Source organism: Molothrus ater, chromosome 11 (assembly GCF_012460135.2).
Source record: "Molothrus ater isolate BHLD 08-10-18 breed brown headed cowbird chromosome 11, BPBGC_Mater_1.1, whole genome shotgun sequence".
Classification (NCBI taxonomy): Eukaryota; Metazoa; Chordata; class Aves; order Passeriformes; family Icteridae; genus Molothrus; species Molothrus ater.
In genome coordinates this window covers 17,106,409-17,120,370 of record NC_050488.2, presented here as the reverse complement: position 1 = coordinate 17,120,370, position 13,962 = coordinate 17,106,409, and the positions used below count along the sequence as shown (strand labels likewise).

The 13,962-nt window shown below is 42.1% G+C and overlaps 1 protein-coding gene across 9 annotated transcripts in view; it reads left to right on the top strand.

The window, feature by feature from the left end:
- The window catches only part of FOXP1 (forkhead box P1), a 375,365-nt gene that overhangs the window by 302,170 nt on the left and 59,233 nt on the right, over positions 1-13,962 (top strand). For all 9 annotated transcript variants that reach the window (XM_036390836.2, XM_036390831.2, XM_036390832.2 and 6 more), the window contains 2 exons: positions 3,929-4,088; positions 10,135-10,339. In XM_036390836.2, the coding sequence (XP_036246729.1) occupies positions 3,929-4,088; positions 10,135-10,339 (365 nt within the window). The remainder of the gene's footprint in view (positions 1-3,928; positions 4,089-10,134; positions 10,340-13,962) is intronic.

Sequence of the window (13,962 nt, the reverse complement as noted above, 5' to 3'; positions counted from 1 at the left end):
GTCTGAAAGCTGACTTCAAAGTCACAACTCTCTAATTAATGAACTGCGAGCTTCAGTTTGGACAAGTCGTGGTTTGATGCGCCCATAAATCAACATGACAGGTCTGTTTCACAGTCTCAGACAGCGCTTGTCATTGAGTCACATCAGATGTAAACACAGCAGAAAAAAGAGGGAATATGAAGGAGGTGCAATTGATCAACAGAATTGGTAAAAACCCACTTTTGAAACGCATTATGCATGATCACAGGAAATGGCGATAGCCTCAAGAGGCTTTCTCCTTCTGCTGTTGCTTTTTTGAATCAGATTTCTAACAGCCTTCAAAAGGGAGAATAAGAATTATGGAGCTTCTCCCCTGTGGCTGGCAGGCAATAACCCCCTGTTGTTATTTTGTGCTTCTTTCTTTTCAAAGGCGTCAAAATTTAGTTTTTTAAAGATCTTTAACTCTATATTTGAAGACAAACAATAAAGGGCTGCCACTGTCATTCTTATCAGTTACCAGGGATTGTATTTTTTCTTTCTGTTGCCACTTCTTATTAACCTCTTATTTGGTCTATTAGACATAGTTTTGAATGCAAGCCTACATGCTGGGAGAACATGAAAGTTCAGATGAGCTCAGAGGGCAGATAAAGAAATTTGAAGGGGAAAGTTACACAGCAGAATGAACGATAAAAGTTAACTCTTCTAAATTGCTGTTGTCAGACAGGAGAGCATCTCAGACACAAAGATGAGGGCTTGGAGCTTAAAGAAAAAAAAATACTTTGTGTTAAAAAAGACAAGAAGGGAAGTTAGACAATGTGATGGCATTTCAATATCTAACACACTGATTTACTGTGGTCACACTTCTGATATTACACTAGCGAAAGCAACAATAAGAAAGGACTCCTTCCTGTTTCAAGAAGAGCATTTTAACACGATAGCTGGAAAGAGAACAAGGACCTAACTCTCTCCAGCTTATTCTAGGGGTTTGGGGGGGAGTATTTTTGCTGATGGTTTTAGTGGGGATCCATTTCAACAATGCATTTCACCCCACAGGTTTGTTCAGCCCAGCTTAAGGAGGTTATTCTTGCTAAATTAGCATGGAAAAGGTGGTCTTGTATTATTTTATTTCTTCCCCCTCCCTCTGGCACTGAAAACTGACAGGCAGTGCCGTGGTGGGGGCCGGCGGCTGCCGTGCTAACGAGGGCTGAGCTTGTACCTTGACAGATGGAACAAGCGTATTCATGTACGGCATCCCCCAAGTCATTTTGTGAGTGCCTTGTCCTATTGTGGTCTCGTGAAAAAAGGAAAACACAACGAACCTCCCCAGCCCCGCTGCTGAACGGGACCCGACCCCCGAGCAGAGCAGCAGACAGAGCCCAGCGAGGTTCCTGCGGGTTTTACTCGAGGGCTGCGCGGGGTAGCAGAGGCTGAGCAGTGCCCGACAGCGAGGGGCAGAGGTGCTGGGAGGGATCTCAGCCCTGTTCCTGCTCTCCCCTGGAAAATTCGGGGCTGCCCAGAGGCAGGGGGTGCTCAGGGTCTGGCGCAGCCGCGGCGCTGGACGGAGCGCGCTGTTTCCCGAGCAGGGCCGTTTGTCCTCCGGCACTGTGACAGTTTATGTTAGGCAGTAGGGAGTAACCTAAGAAAGGAAAACAGACCTTTGACAGAAGCTTTAGGGAGGGGATCAAAAATGCAAGTTTTATCAGGATATTTCAGCATTTTAACACTGACTACTGACCTGACAACAGGACTGCACCGAGACCTTTTTTGTATGCATTCAATTGTGAGAAGTAAACAAACTGCCTTGTATCCTGTGTTTGGTAACTGGGTGGGGAGCGCAGTTTGGCAACGTGTCTTGCTTTTAAATTCTTTCTTGGACAATGGGCCTTGTATACTTTTATATCCTGGCTTTTCAAAGTAGAGTGTGTTCAAGAGCTTTTCTTAGGATAGCTGAGAAGACAACCAAAAGGGCATCATTCAATTGATATAAAGGGGTTTTTTAAAAAAACCCTGTGTGCTAACTTTGCACTCTTACGGCAAATAGGTAAAACACAGCTTACTACTAGTACTAATAATATAAATCTATTAATATAAATACATTAAGTGTATATATTTTAACATTAATATTTATGGAGGCAAACATTACTTTTGCTCAATACAACTGTTGCTGGGGCCTGCATGCATATGGTGCTGTTGCAAATAGTTGCAACAAATGGATGTGTCAGAGCAAGCTGTTGCAAAGAAATGTAAACTCTCTGAGTTTCAGAATATCCAAACACCTATTTGTTTAGATGTGTTCCTGAAGTCCAAGGTTTTCTTTGGAAGTAAGATAAATTGAGTTTATAAATAAGGTGAATAGAATGGCTGACTCTCAGAGTTGGGGATATTAAGTCAGCTGCAGTATTAGGATTGATGGGGCATGGTGGCACAAGAAGGTGGGGGTCAAACCCACAGTTGGTGTCTGTCAGTCGTGCTCCAGCAGCTCTGGTGGGACTTTTTCCCTTTGTAACACCAGTAGGGAATGGGGCCAGTGATCCTCTGGCTTGGTGTCAAGGAAAGGTGACAGAAAGCTCGGGATCTGGCTGGAGTTTGTTTGTGAAAGTGTGCAGTTTGGTAAGAGTTAATTTTCTTTCCATAATTGTTAGCCATAATGTGTATAAGACCTCCACCTTGATATGATTCCTAGCAGATTAGGGATATTAGATAATTTCCTTCTATTTATTGTACTACTGCACTGTATTATCTTTCTATCACTCAGATAATTACTAAGGAAATCTACATTAATTTTTTTTGGCTAGCACAAGGAACTGCTAAACACTGGCATGATGTATTGATGTTTTACACAACAAAAGTTTTCCTCCTGTCATTGTACAATAAATAAAAAGATATTTATCAAAATGCAAAGCCTTTCATGGATTTTAAAGAACAAAGCAAATAAAACACAAGATGAGCATGGAAGCAAAACCTAGAGGCTTCCTTAACTGAACAAAATTAAGGACTCTGAAGCCTCGAGTACTGTACATATTAAACACTCACATTCAAGTAAGATGTTGTTTGCTAAATTATGAATGTGTGTAATTAAAATCTAGTGGCTGTTTCTATGAAAGATTTACAATGTTATTTCATCGTTTGTCATGGCTAATTAACAATATTAGATGAAGTTTTTCTTCTTCAAAGGTCTGATTTTTTCTCATTTATTTATGTCAGAAGTGATAAACAGAGTAGTTAAAAGCTTCTCCGGGTACAGTAGTGAGAAAAGCAACATGTTCTTTTACACCTCGAAGGTTCAAGGTTCACATCCCTGTGGAGTAAAGCAACTCCATCTTCTTTCTAGTGAGAATAATTAAAAATTTCAAAGTGCAGAAGTAGCAGCCTTAAATACAGCACAGAATAATTCCAATGTAACAGAAAGTATTGTGAGGCTTGATGGATGAAGAAGAGAGTGAGTATAAAATACCATAAATTAAGCCAGTCGAATTGCCTTAATAGTTGAGACAGCCCTTGAATGAGCAAACAGAGCACAGTGCAGGGTTTCTTGTTACATCTAAGTGTGATGTGATCATGGGGTGTGATTCTCATGTTCTTTGCCTCAAAGAATTACCCAAGATTTTCATCAGCATTTGCTTTACCCACCACTGGAACGCAGACATGTCTGGGGTAAAACATGAACACATGGACCAAGAAATGCTATATACATAGGATGGTAGCAGGGATTTAGGCTGGGTGAAAGCTAACCACTGGAAATGGGAATCTGCAGCCCTGTGTTAGCTCCAGCATCTAACCACACCTTGGGATCTTTGCCAGGGGTGGTGGGCTCACTGGCTTGACCTTGATACCCAGTGACTGCCATCAGAAATTGAAGCAAGTTGAGGCAAGGAGCCCCGTGAATGCTCTGCCTTGCTCTTGTATTAACAAGTGTGCATTTTAATTTTTCTGTTGTTTTTTTTTCCAGCCCCAGCAGCAGCAAGTGGCCACGCAGCAGTTGGCCTTTCAGCAGCAGCTCTTACAGATGCAGCAGTTGCAGCAGCAGCACCTCCTGTCTCTGCAGCGTCAGGGGCTGCTGACGATCCAGCCCGGGCAGCCTACTCTGCCTTTGCAACCCCTTGCACAAGGTAGGTGAAGGGCTTGGGTGGCAGAGCCAGGGCAAGGGTGCACACTCACACACAATTGTCTCGTGGGGGGAAGGACAGAAAGAGCTCACAAGCTCATAGGATAATAAGCATAGAAGGATTCTGCCGGGCAGGGTGGGCGTTATGAAGGTATTTTTTGAGAAGGGCGGTGCTGCAATCCTGGGCTGCTCTGACTGGCAGGGTGCAGAGGGCTTGGAGTTCACTTGCAGTTTGCACAGCTGTAGCCGGTCTGGCAGACTCAGAGCTGCCGGTCGCGATCATCTGGGCTCGGAATCCTTCACAGGAGGAGTCTTTATTGATTCCTGGTGCTGGCTTCATGGCTAAGGGTGTGTGAGAGCAGCTTTTCCTTTCCCAGATGTGTTGATTGAGCCTTCCTGGTCCCAGCCTGGCCATGAGCTGGCACAGAGCAGCTCTGACCCGCAGGCTGGGAGCTCTGAGTGCCCTTGGCTGTGGCTGCCGGGGAGAGGGGACAGGGCTGCTCTCCACAGCCTTCGTGTCACTGCCTCGGTGCTTCTGTTCCTTCCTCCACACTGAGGCAAATTGGGATTAACTCCATTTAATTCTAATGGTGTTATTGACAATTAGATCCTCCTACATCTTTATTCAGTCCTGCAGTCTGCAAGAAGTTACTGCTTTGCTGAAATCCCAATTTATTTTATTTTTTTAAGACATTGATACACTGAAAGCACTACTTAAATCCACAATACTTTTGACAGTGATTATAACCAAGGGTTTTTATTCTCTCTTTTTTTTTTTTTGCTTAAATTTATTATTTTACTTTTTAAACTGGGTTTGTCTGTAAGCCGTGGGACAGTTCAACAGACTTGCCTGAGCTCTGGCTGCTGTGGTTAAAGTTGACTGTTTGGAGTTGGCATGGTTCAGGCATGCCATGGCATCAACCATGATGCTGGTATTTCTGAATAATACTGCCTTCTCCTTCCCTTGCCCCATAATAAATTTGAACATTCACCTTTATAGCTTGAGTCAGCCCAGCTTGAATGATTTGGGATCTTGAAAGCAGCCTTAGGGTTGTTCTTAGTTTCTAAATCATACAACGAATTTACATTCAGTTCTGTTCACTTAAATGGAGGGGAAAAGACGAAATTGCTTCTGTTCTTCACCCTCCTTTTTTTTCTGTGTACATAGCTGTAAAAAAGGAGAGTGAGGTGGCTGGTGAATATTAACTTACATGGATAAACAGAGGCCATACTGGGGAGTGGAGTCTGCTTTGCTGTGTGGCTGACATGCTTTATTTAGGCTTATTTTTACCAGACCCAGGAAGGTATTTGAGCCCTGTGTTGAGAGGCTGAACTTTTGGGGGCCTAACCCCTGACTCCCCAAGTCTCAGTTCAACTTCCCAGCATCCCAAAACTGGATGCCTGGTGTAGATCAGCACTGTGCAGGAGTTGGAGGCTGATCCATGGGAAGGTGGTGCCCAGCTGGGAGCAGCAGGATCAGGCTTGGGGCAGTACCTGGTCAGCCACCATCGATGCAGAGTGATGGGGAGAAGGTGTGAAATGAGTCCAGGAAAAAAGGGCACGTAGATGAAATGCCATTTATGCTTGCAAGATGTTGTAACGTGCATTAATTATGCCTCAGATTTATTGTTGGAAGCATCCCGGGCTGTTCCCACACACCCACCGGACTCAGGCTTCAACCTTGTTAATTTTTCCCACAGCTCCTATACCATTAAGTTGGCTCAGTGAGGTTCATTGTATAGTCCATCAGTTAAGCTGTCCAAAAGAGGGCAATTGGGCAGTGACAAGACACGCTCATGTGTAATGTGAAAGAAATGAATGTGGTGATGCATGAAGTGTAATCTGTGCGGTAACACATCGGAGACACCAGTAGGTAATTCAGCCGTCGTGGCATTGATTGATATGGTTAGCAGGGAAGTGTAACTATTAGTCCTCGCCCAGGAGTGTATTTAAAACCTGAGGGGTGCTGACTTGCACGCCAGACAGGACACAAACATAAGCACAGAGGGCTGGTTCTGGCAGGGAAATGAGCTGTGAGCGTTGGGGGCGGCGGGAGCCGGCAGGAAAGAGGGACTCGAGGCGGGTTGCAATCCAGCACGATATTTTATTCCTTTTTATCAGAGAGACGATGGCTTAAAACTGATGTCATTATGAGGTTTAAATCAACTTTCTGCTTGCTTGAACATGGTCACCTGGGTATGGAGGTACAAGGACACAAAGAGGTTGAGCAACTCTGTTTGTCTTTGAGCCGGTGATACCTGGGGTTGGGAAATTGAGTTCCGTGAGCAGTAATCTGTCAACTGTCCCCACAACATACATTTTTTAAACCTGTGCCTACATTTTCTTTCATAATCAAGAGGGACTAGTTGTCCTGAAAAATGCAATGAAGAGCCAGGGCTATAGTTTAAAGTAATTGGTAATGGACACTTCTTATTTAAAAAAAAAATTACATCTCTCATGCCCTTTTGTTTCCAGAACAGTTTGCAAGACTGAGACAAATACGGTAAATGTGTGTATAAAAGAAATAAAATCATTCCTCTAGTAAATGTAGCTGTGAATTCAGTTAAAAACATTTTGCTTTTATTCTTAAGTGTCTGTAATAGTAATAAATGTTTCCAAGGAGAGAATGCTACTTCATAAGTGACATTTTTGTTATGTTTTCAGAACTAATAGATTGTTTAAATCTGTATTTTAGTTTCATTTTAGTTTTTAGTGCTCCCCTATTGTCTTAAACAAAATAGCACATCCTTTAATGCTATATTTGTGTAATCTTTTCTGCTTAGTATTTAGACACTTCTATAATCTAGATTTTACATCTGTACATAGCAGCAATTTTAAAATAAACCCCATTTCAGCAGTGTTCTGAGCTGTGAGAGTGAGATCCTCAGTATCTTCAAAATGAAACTGCAAATCACACTTCAGATCACCAGTGAGTGAAAATAATAGGACTGAGACATCCGGGTGCCTGATTGCTCCCATAGATTTGGCAGTTCCAGGTCTGAATCCCATTCCTGGTCTGTAGGAAGTTACAGCGATCCCAGGTAATTGCAGTGCAGTTCTGAGAATCTGACTTGAAATTTAGCTCTCACTGCTGAAATGATACTGTTAAATGGTAAATTACATAATTTATTGCGAGTGGTCATGGATCTATTTGACTTGCTTTTGCCATTTGTTCTATTATTTTATTTAACCATTTTGCTGGATGAGTGATGAGCATACCTTTCAGCTGCCCAGTTCGACGGGCTAGTCCAGAATTATTCTAAAGGAACTAAATTTAGGGCAGGAGGAGAGAGGCTATTTCTAATTTTATTTTATTAATCAGGTGATGTAATCAATTTTTGGCAAGGGGTTGCATGCAGACATGTATGACATCACAGTTAGCTCTTTAAATTAATGTCACCCAGCCTAAAATCCTTACTACCTCCAGCATTTTCTCCCCCACACAACTGGGTATATTTTATTTTTCCTTCCATCTGTGGTATAGTTGTTATTAGTACTAATGGGAGTTACACTTGTATGGGAAGTTAGATGAAACACTTTGACTTTTAGAGGCATAAATATCATGTGTGTGTCTGTTTTAGTGGCTGTAACATTTTCAGTCTTTGGTAGATCCAGAAGTGACTAGGAGGAAAGGAAAGTGGAGAACAGGGAGAGGAGAGTGGATGATAGCCTGTGTTTAATTAAAAAGCTGCAGAAATCCAGATTAAAAAAAAAAAAGTGAAAAAAGGCCAGTTATTCTTTCCCTATTTGCTTATTCTGGAAAATAAAAATAGGTGTCGGCTCAAATGTTCTCATATCAATATGTTATCATCAACAGACAAGTCTATTCACTATTGTTTCAACTGAGTAAACAGTGTGTAAGGGTCAGCCCTGCTCACAGGTAATTGTTAGTGCACAGACAGTCCTGTCAAGCGTGTTAGCTAAAAATACATCCCACACTGTCACTTTGCAAGGTGTTTGAAAATAATAGCCCCCACACAGCAAAACAGGACATGGGCTTGTGTACTGACCTTTTTCTTTGTTTAATTTGCTCAGAGGTTTAATTCCAGGGGACAAGTAATAATTGAATATGTCTAATAACTAAATGCTCATTTGGGACAAAATCCATCAAAATATAATTGGCATTTGGGGCTGATGAAAGGAAAATGACGTGGCTTTAGAGAAACGGATGTGTCCTAAGAATATCTGATCACTTAATGTATAAATTGAAGCCTCTTCCCTAATATATATTAATTGCAGATGCTTAAGGATTTCAGCATTTTTTTGTAGCGAACCCGTTACTGGAGACCAACTGTTTTTGTTAATGCTACTCTGGGAAAGGCGGGGAAGGTTATTGGTCTGTCGTGCAATAATTTACTCCTCTTTGATATGCAAACGATCCACGGTGAATATAAAAAAATCCTATCAGACTCATTTCACAGTTCTTAACCACTTAGATTCTCTGGAGTCTATCGCCTCATTAGACCAGTGCTCTCCAAAGCTAGCATAATTAAAATCTTTAACAGTTTAGCAAAGTAAAGATGTTTGGCTGATCACGTTGAGATGATTATCTATCCATTGTATTCTAAATGACAAAAATAAATTAAATTTAGACCTTGGCATTTTTTATTATGTGTTTCAAATGAATATAATGCATACTGCCTTATTTTTTTTATTTCAATACCTTAGGTTGGGTGAGGTACATGCCTGTGAGAGCTGCTGCTGTACACTCAGAAAATGGCAGGTTTCCTTAGGATAGCTCCAGAGCTACAACATGGTGAAACAATGAACAGTCACCCAAACGATGAGTTGGAAGCACACTGATGAGAAACCTCTTTAAAAACACACAGACACTGGCTTATTATTATTATTATTATTATTATTTTTTCCCTGAATATTTGAGTGACGTGTCTCTACTGCTAATTTTTTCCCATGGCCTTCTCTGAAAGAGCACTGAAATAGTCTGCAGTGAGAGAAACTTGACTTGTTGGATCATGTCACAAACATAAGCTTTATCCAAAAGCATGATCTCAGCGTGAGCACATGGTTCACCTTCCATTTGGCCCATTGGAGTTTGCAGTTTTCACTTGCATTAGTTACTGAATGTTGTCTCCCTAACCCTGGTGTCCACTTTGGCACATTTAAAAAAACACAATTTTTTATTATTATTTTTTCTTGAAGCTTATTTTCTGTTTTCATTTTACTTTTGAATGGCTCATTAGCATCGATCTAAGAAATGACAGTAATAATAGTGTTACTTGTATAGAAAGTTATACAGTTTTTCGGTAGACACATCCATCAATTAAGTGAGCAGTTCGAGAAACCAAAATTAATGAGAAAGATAGGTGTGTTAATGAAATAATCATAGTATAATCAATTTGACTGTTAAAATTTGAAAAGCATTTCAGGAAGACAATATGAATTCATAATTTACGTCTAAAAGTGATTAATAAAAACTGTATTTAATAACAAAGCTATTTGTCATCATTTAAAACTTAAGCACAAAATTAGTCATGTTGTGGTTCATGTTGTCATAATAATAAAGCTGAGTATTTTTTTTCCTAAGACCTTCCTTGTTTTTAATAACAGGTTTGAAAGTAGTCACCTTCCTAAAGAAAAAAAAAAAAGGGCAAAAAAATTGTGGAAAAAGAAAGGAATTGAATTTCTTAGCTAAACAATGAGTAGCCAGTGGCCACCTTTGCTTGCTGTGGATGTGGGGGCAATTTTTGCCCAATAGGGACTCTGAAAATGGGCCTTTGGTGTAAAAATTACAAAAAATCACAATATTTAACATGACATTTGGTGTAGGTGTGGTCTTGTGTGGATCTCTCTGCCCCACAGCCCGGATTTTGCATTCCATGAGTATTGCAGGTGTCACACCAGAGCATAACAGAGTCATGCAGTGCAGTATTAGCATTTAGTTATTTAAAAAAAAAAAAAATACATGCGCAAAAACACACACAGGCAAAACTAACACTAGGCTTTGTTTACTGACTCTTTGATTTAATTACTGTTTGAAGACGGCCGAATTAGCTGTTAATTGATTTAATTATCCAATTTGTTTGTTTCAGGCATGATTCCAACAGAGCTGCAGCAGCTCTGGAAGGAAGTGACAAGCTCGCACACAGCGGAGGAGGCAGCCAGCAACAACCACAGCAGCCTGGACCTGTCCACCACCTGCGTCTCCTCCTCCGCGCCCTCCAAGACCTCCTTAATCATCAACCCACACGCCTCAACTAATGGACAGCTATCAGTCCACACTCCTAAACGGGAGAGGTAGGTGCCTGCAGGTTTTCCACCACCCTGAGCATCTGGGAGCGATGGCGAAACGCTCCGGAGCGGTGGCCAAGCGCCTTGGCCTCGGTTTTGTCCTCCCCATCTCGCTCTGTCTGGCGTTGGCGTGGTTGAATAGAGTCTCCACTGGGCAGAATGTGCTCCTTTTGTTCAGATCTTTATGGCTTGTTAATTGGATCAATGTGGGCACAATTAGCTAATTAGAAGTGCATTGGATAAGCGTATTGGGAAGTGTGAGGAAGCTGGGGTTTTTTTTGAGTTTTTCGTCACAGGTGGTGGTGCTCTTGTTGTGCTTTGGGTTTACAGGCTGGAGGGGAGCAAGAAAATCTATTGGTCAGTACAGTGCCCATTTTTCTACCAAATTTTGGTGCCTATCTCATCTAACATATTTGCCTTTTTGTACTCTGTTTTCCCTGCTTTCACAAGACATGGGAGGCTTGAGTTCACCAGGTTTCTCTAAAAACAAAGTGGCTTTTTTTTTCCTTTTTTTTAACCGCTGATAAAATTAGCTAACTGGTGTTGTTTGGCTTTTAAAAGTGTGAGTTAATTTATACTTGCTCGGTTTGCATTGTTAAAAGAAATGGCTTAAATCAGGGGTTGTCTGTTGACGTGCTTCTCGGCGCGGGCTCTGCTTTATTCCAGAGGATGCTTTATTGCAGGTTTGTTTCTTTACACCCCCAGATTTCACTGAGGCGTGTCTAACAACGTAACTTTTGCTTCTGGGGAGATAGACAGGCCCAGGCGCCGGGGCCGTGGGTGCCAGCGCCGGCTGCAGCCTCGGCGTCACTGCTAGAAGAGGAGGAGGAGGAGGAGGAGGAGGAAGGGTCTCGAGGAGTGGGTGCAGTGGGGAGGGCAGTGCTCCTTTGCATTCAGGAGAGTCCCTTTGCCCATTTAGAAATGTTACAGCAGACACTAGTGAAAGCTGGATTTTATGGAAACTGATGGCTTTGTCTTTCCGTCCTCCTTTCATTCATTAGAAAGAGGATAATGGAATTTTTAAGCCATAGAGTTTGTATTTCTGGTGGTCTGAAAGTAGATTGATAGGGAAGCTATATAAATACCTTTTATATCTTTCTGATATTAAGAAAATAGTGCTGCTGGAAATAGATAGATTTTAAAGGAGAGCACACCCACTGTTGGAAGAAGTGCTCTGTGTGTAAGGCATCCTTTATATACCCATTGCAAAGACTTGTGTGGGAACATCAGTGAATATCTTTATAATGCATGTAAGTGCCAAGGACGTGGTTTTCATGAAGACTTACATGGGATACTAAAAAAAAAATTGGATGTTTATTAAACAATTAATTCCCTTTTTGCTGCATGTAGAACCGAACAGGATGGGTTTATGGCTTTTCAATAAATTTTTTATCTATGCTTTTCTTATGGAGTATATAAAGTAAAATCCCATGCAGCAAGATGGATCTTCTTTCACTGAATAGAGGCACATGCTGCGTGCTAATGGCAGGAAGCAGATTCAGTTCAGTTTGAAATGCAATGGAAATACAGGAATCTGTTCTGAAATAAGAATTTTCTCTGTGTATAGTATTGGACAGACCTGGAAATCCGTGTGTCTGAGTCCTGTAATTGTGGCCTGGAGGCAGTTGGGATCTACAGACAAGGTGATACACATGCTTTTATTAGTGAAGTTCCAGATTAATTAGGAAGGCATAAACATGCCATGGTATTGTCTGAGATTGTCTTAGTTAAGAAGACTAAATCCTCAGTGCTGGAATCAATACCTGTGTTATTAAGCTTGCCTTATACTTTGCTTGCATATCTGCTGAATTCTCTGAAATATCGAAATATGAAATAAGTATATTTAGGAATACAAATAAGAGGGCTACAGACTTTGCTTTGTCCTGCCTCTCTTTGGTACATGGAGGCTTTATGCCATCCATTTGCTGCAGTGATTGAATTACATGTTTATCCATAAGTAGAGCAGGAGTCTACAGGCAGGAGAATGCCTCCTGATGCACTTAAGGGTTTTGTTGCAGTCTCATCAGGCACCCTGGTGCCTGCCTGGATTTCATGTGACACAGAAACTCCTCTTGGTGAGATATTTTGCAGTGGTTTCCTTTCTGAAAGGATATTTATCTACAGGCAGGGACTTCAGAGTGGGGAGTGAGCAGAAAGGGAAGAGTTGCAGTGCTCTGCCATCACATGTATGTTTGAAAGCTCACAGAAAGTGAAATTTTAGTGGGCTTGCAAAGGAAAGCACAGGCACAAGCAGGGGTTTAGTAATTTTTTTTGATTGCAAAAGTTAGGACTAGAAAAATCATGGATCTGGTGGGAGCATGAGTTTGCTGGACTTAGAGTTAAATCCCTGTGTGTTCTTGTACCCATCTGGTTCAGGACAACAAATCTAAGGAGACTTTTGGAAGCAGTTCCTAGCTCAGGCTCAGGTCAGGTGAGGCTGTGGGAAGGACTCACTAGGGGGGAATCAGCCCTTCCACCTCCCCTCACATAAGTCACAGCCTGGGCTGGCCAGGGAAGGTTTTTGACTCGTGGACTTCCCCTCCTTCCTGCACGTTCTGTGCTAACCTTATGTTAGCTCTGATCTGATACAAGCAAGAGCTATTTATTTAGATTTAACCAACAATAAAAAGCACATAGTAAAATCTGTAAGTGTCCTAAAAGTTAAGCACAGCCGGATCATAACGACTGCCCAGCAGCCATAAATAATCATATACAGGTAACATTAACTTTTAGGGTGTGCTGTAAAGCTGTTTTCAACCCCTTTCTCTTGGGCTTTTGAGAAGGAGTGGGCTGCAGGAGGCAGGTTGGTTATGTGGGAGTTACTATCATCACTGTCATCTCTGGCACATGTCACTGGGATAGTTCAGGCTGTGTTTAGGGGGTTCCTGATCCCACAGGTCAGGTTGCCAGGCTGCTCCAGACCTGCGAGACAGGAGGCACCTGTGTTAGAATCAGCAGGCGAGCAGCAGATCTGCTCTGTATCTTGGGTAAAAACACATTCTGGTTATAAACAAGGGGTTTAAAATAGCAGGAGCAGTAGTCATTGGCTGCCTGGCGTGCCCACGCGTCGCCGTGCCGCCAGCCCAGACTGGGGTTCTGCACAGGCTGCAGGGACACAGCTCTGGTGACACTGGTGACACTGCCCACTGTGGGGCTCCTGTCCTTGGGGCCCAGTGACAGCAAAGTTTCTCCTTTGTGACTAAAGAGCAAACAGCAGGTAGACAGCCAGAGTCACTCGGGACATCCAAAAAGCAAAAACACATTCAAAAGCAGGAGGCACCCTCCCTCCTGGGCCAGGGAACACTGGTGCTGCACTTGGTTTCTGCATGCTCTGTGTGTATGGCTTCCCTGAGAATGAAACAATTCCAGCTATAAATAATGGGTTAATGCTTTCATTCATTTGGGCTTTAAATGTATATTACATCTATGCTTTTGTCCCACATTTCGCCCAGTTTCTGTAAGTAGCAGCAGCAGCAGCTCTGGGGTTTGGTGCACAGCAATCTGTTAAGGAGATAAATAATCTGCTTTGGCATGACACTCCTACTCTCCTCTTTAATTTGTCTTACACAAGGAAAATTATAATTAAATCATTCAGGGTAAACCCTTGAGTGTAGAGAAGGAAAAAACAC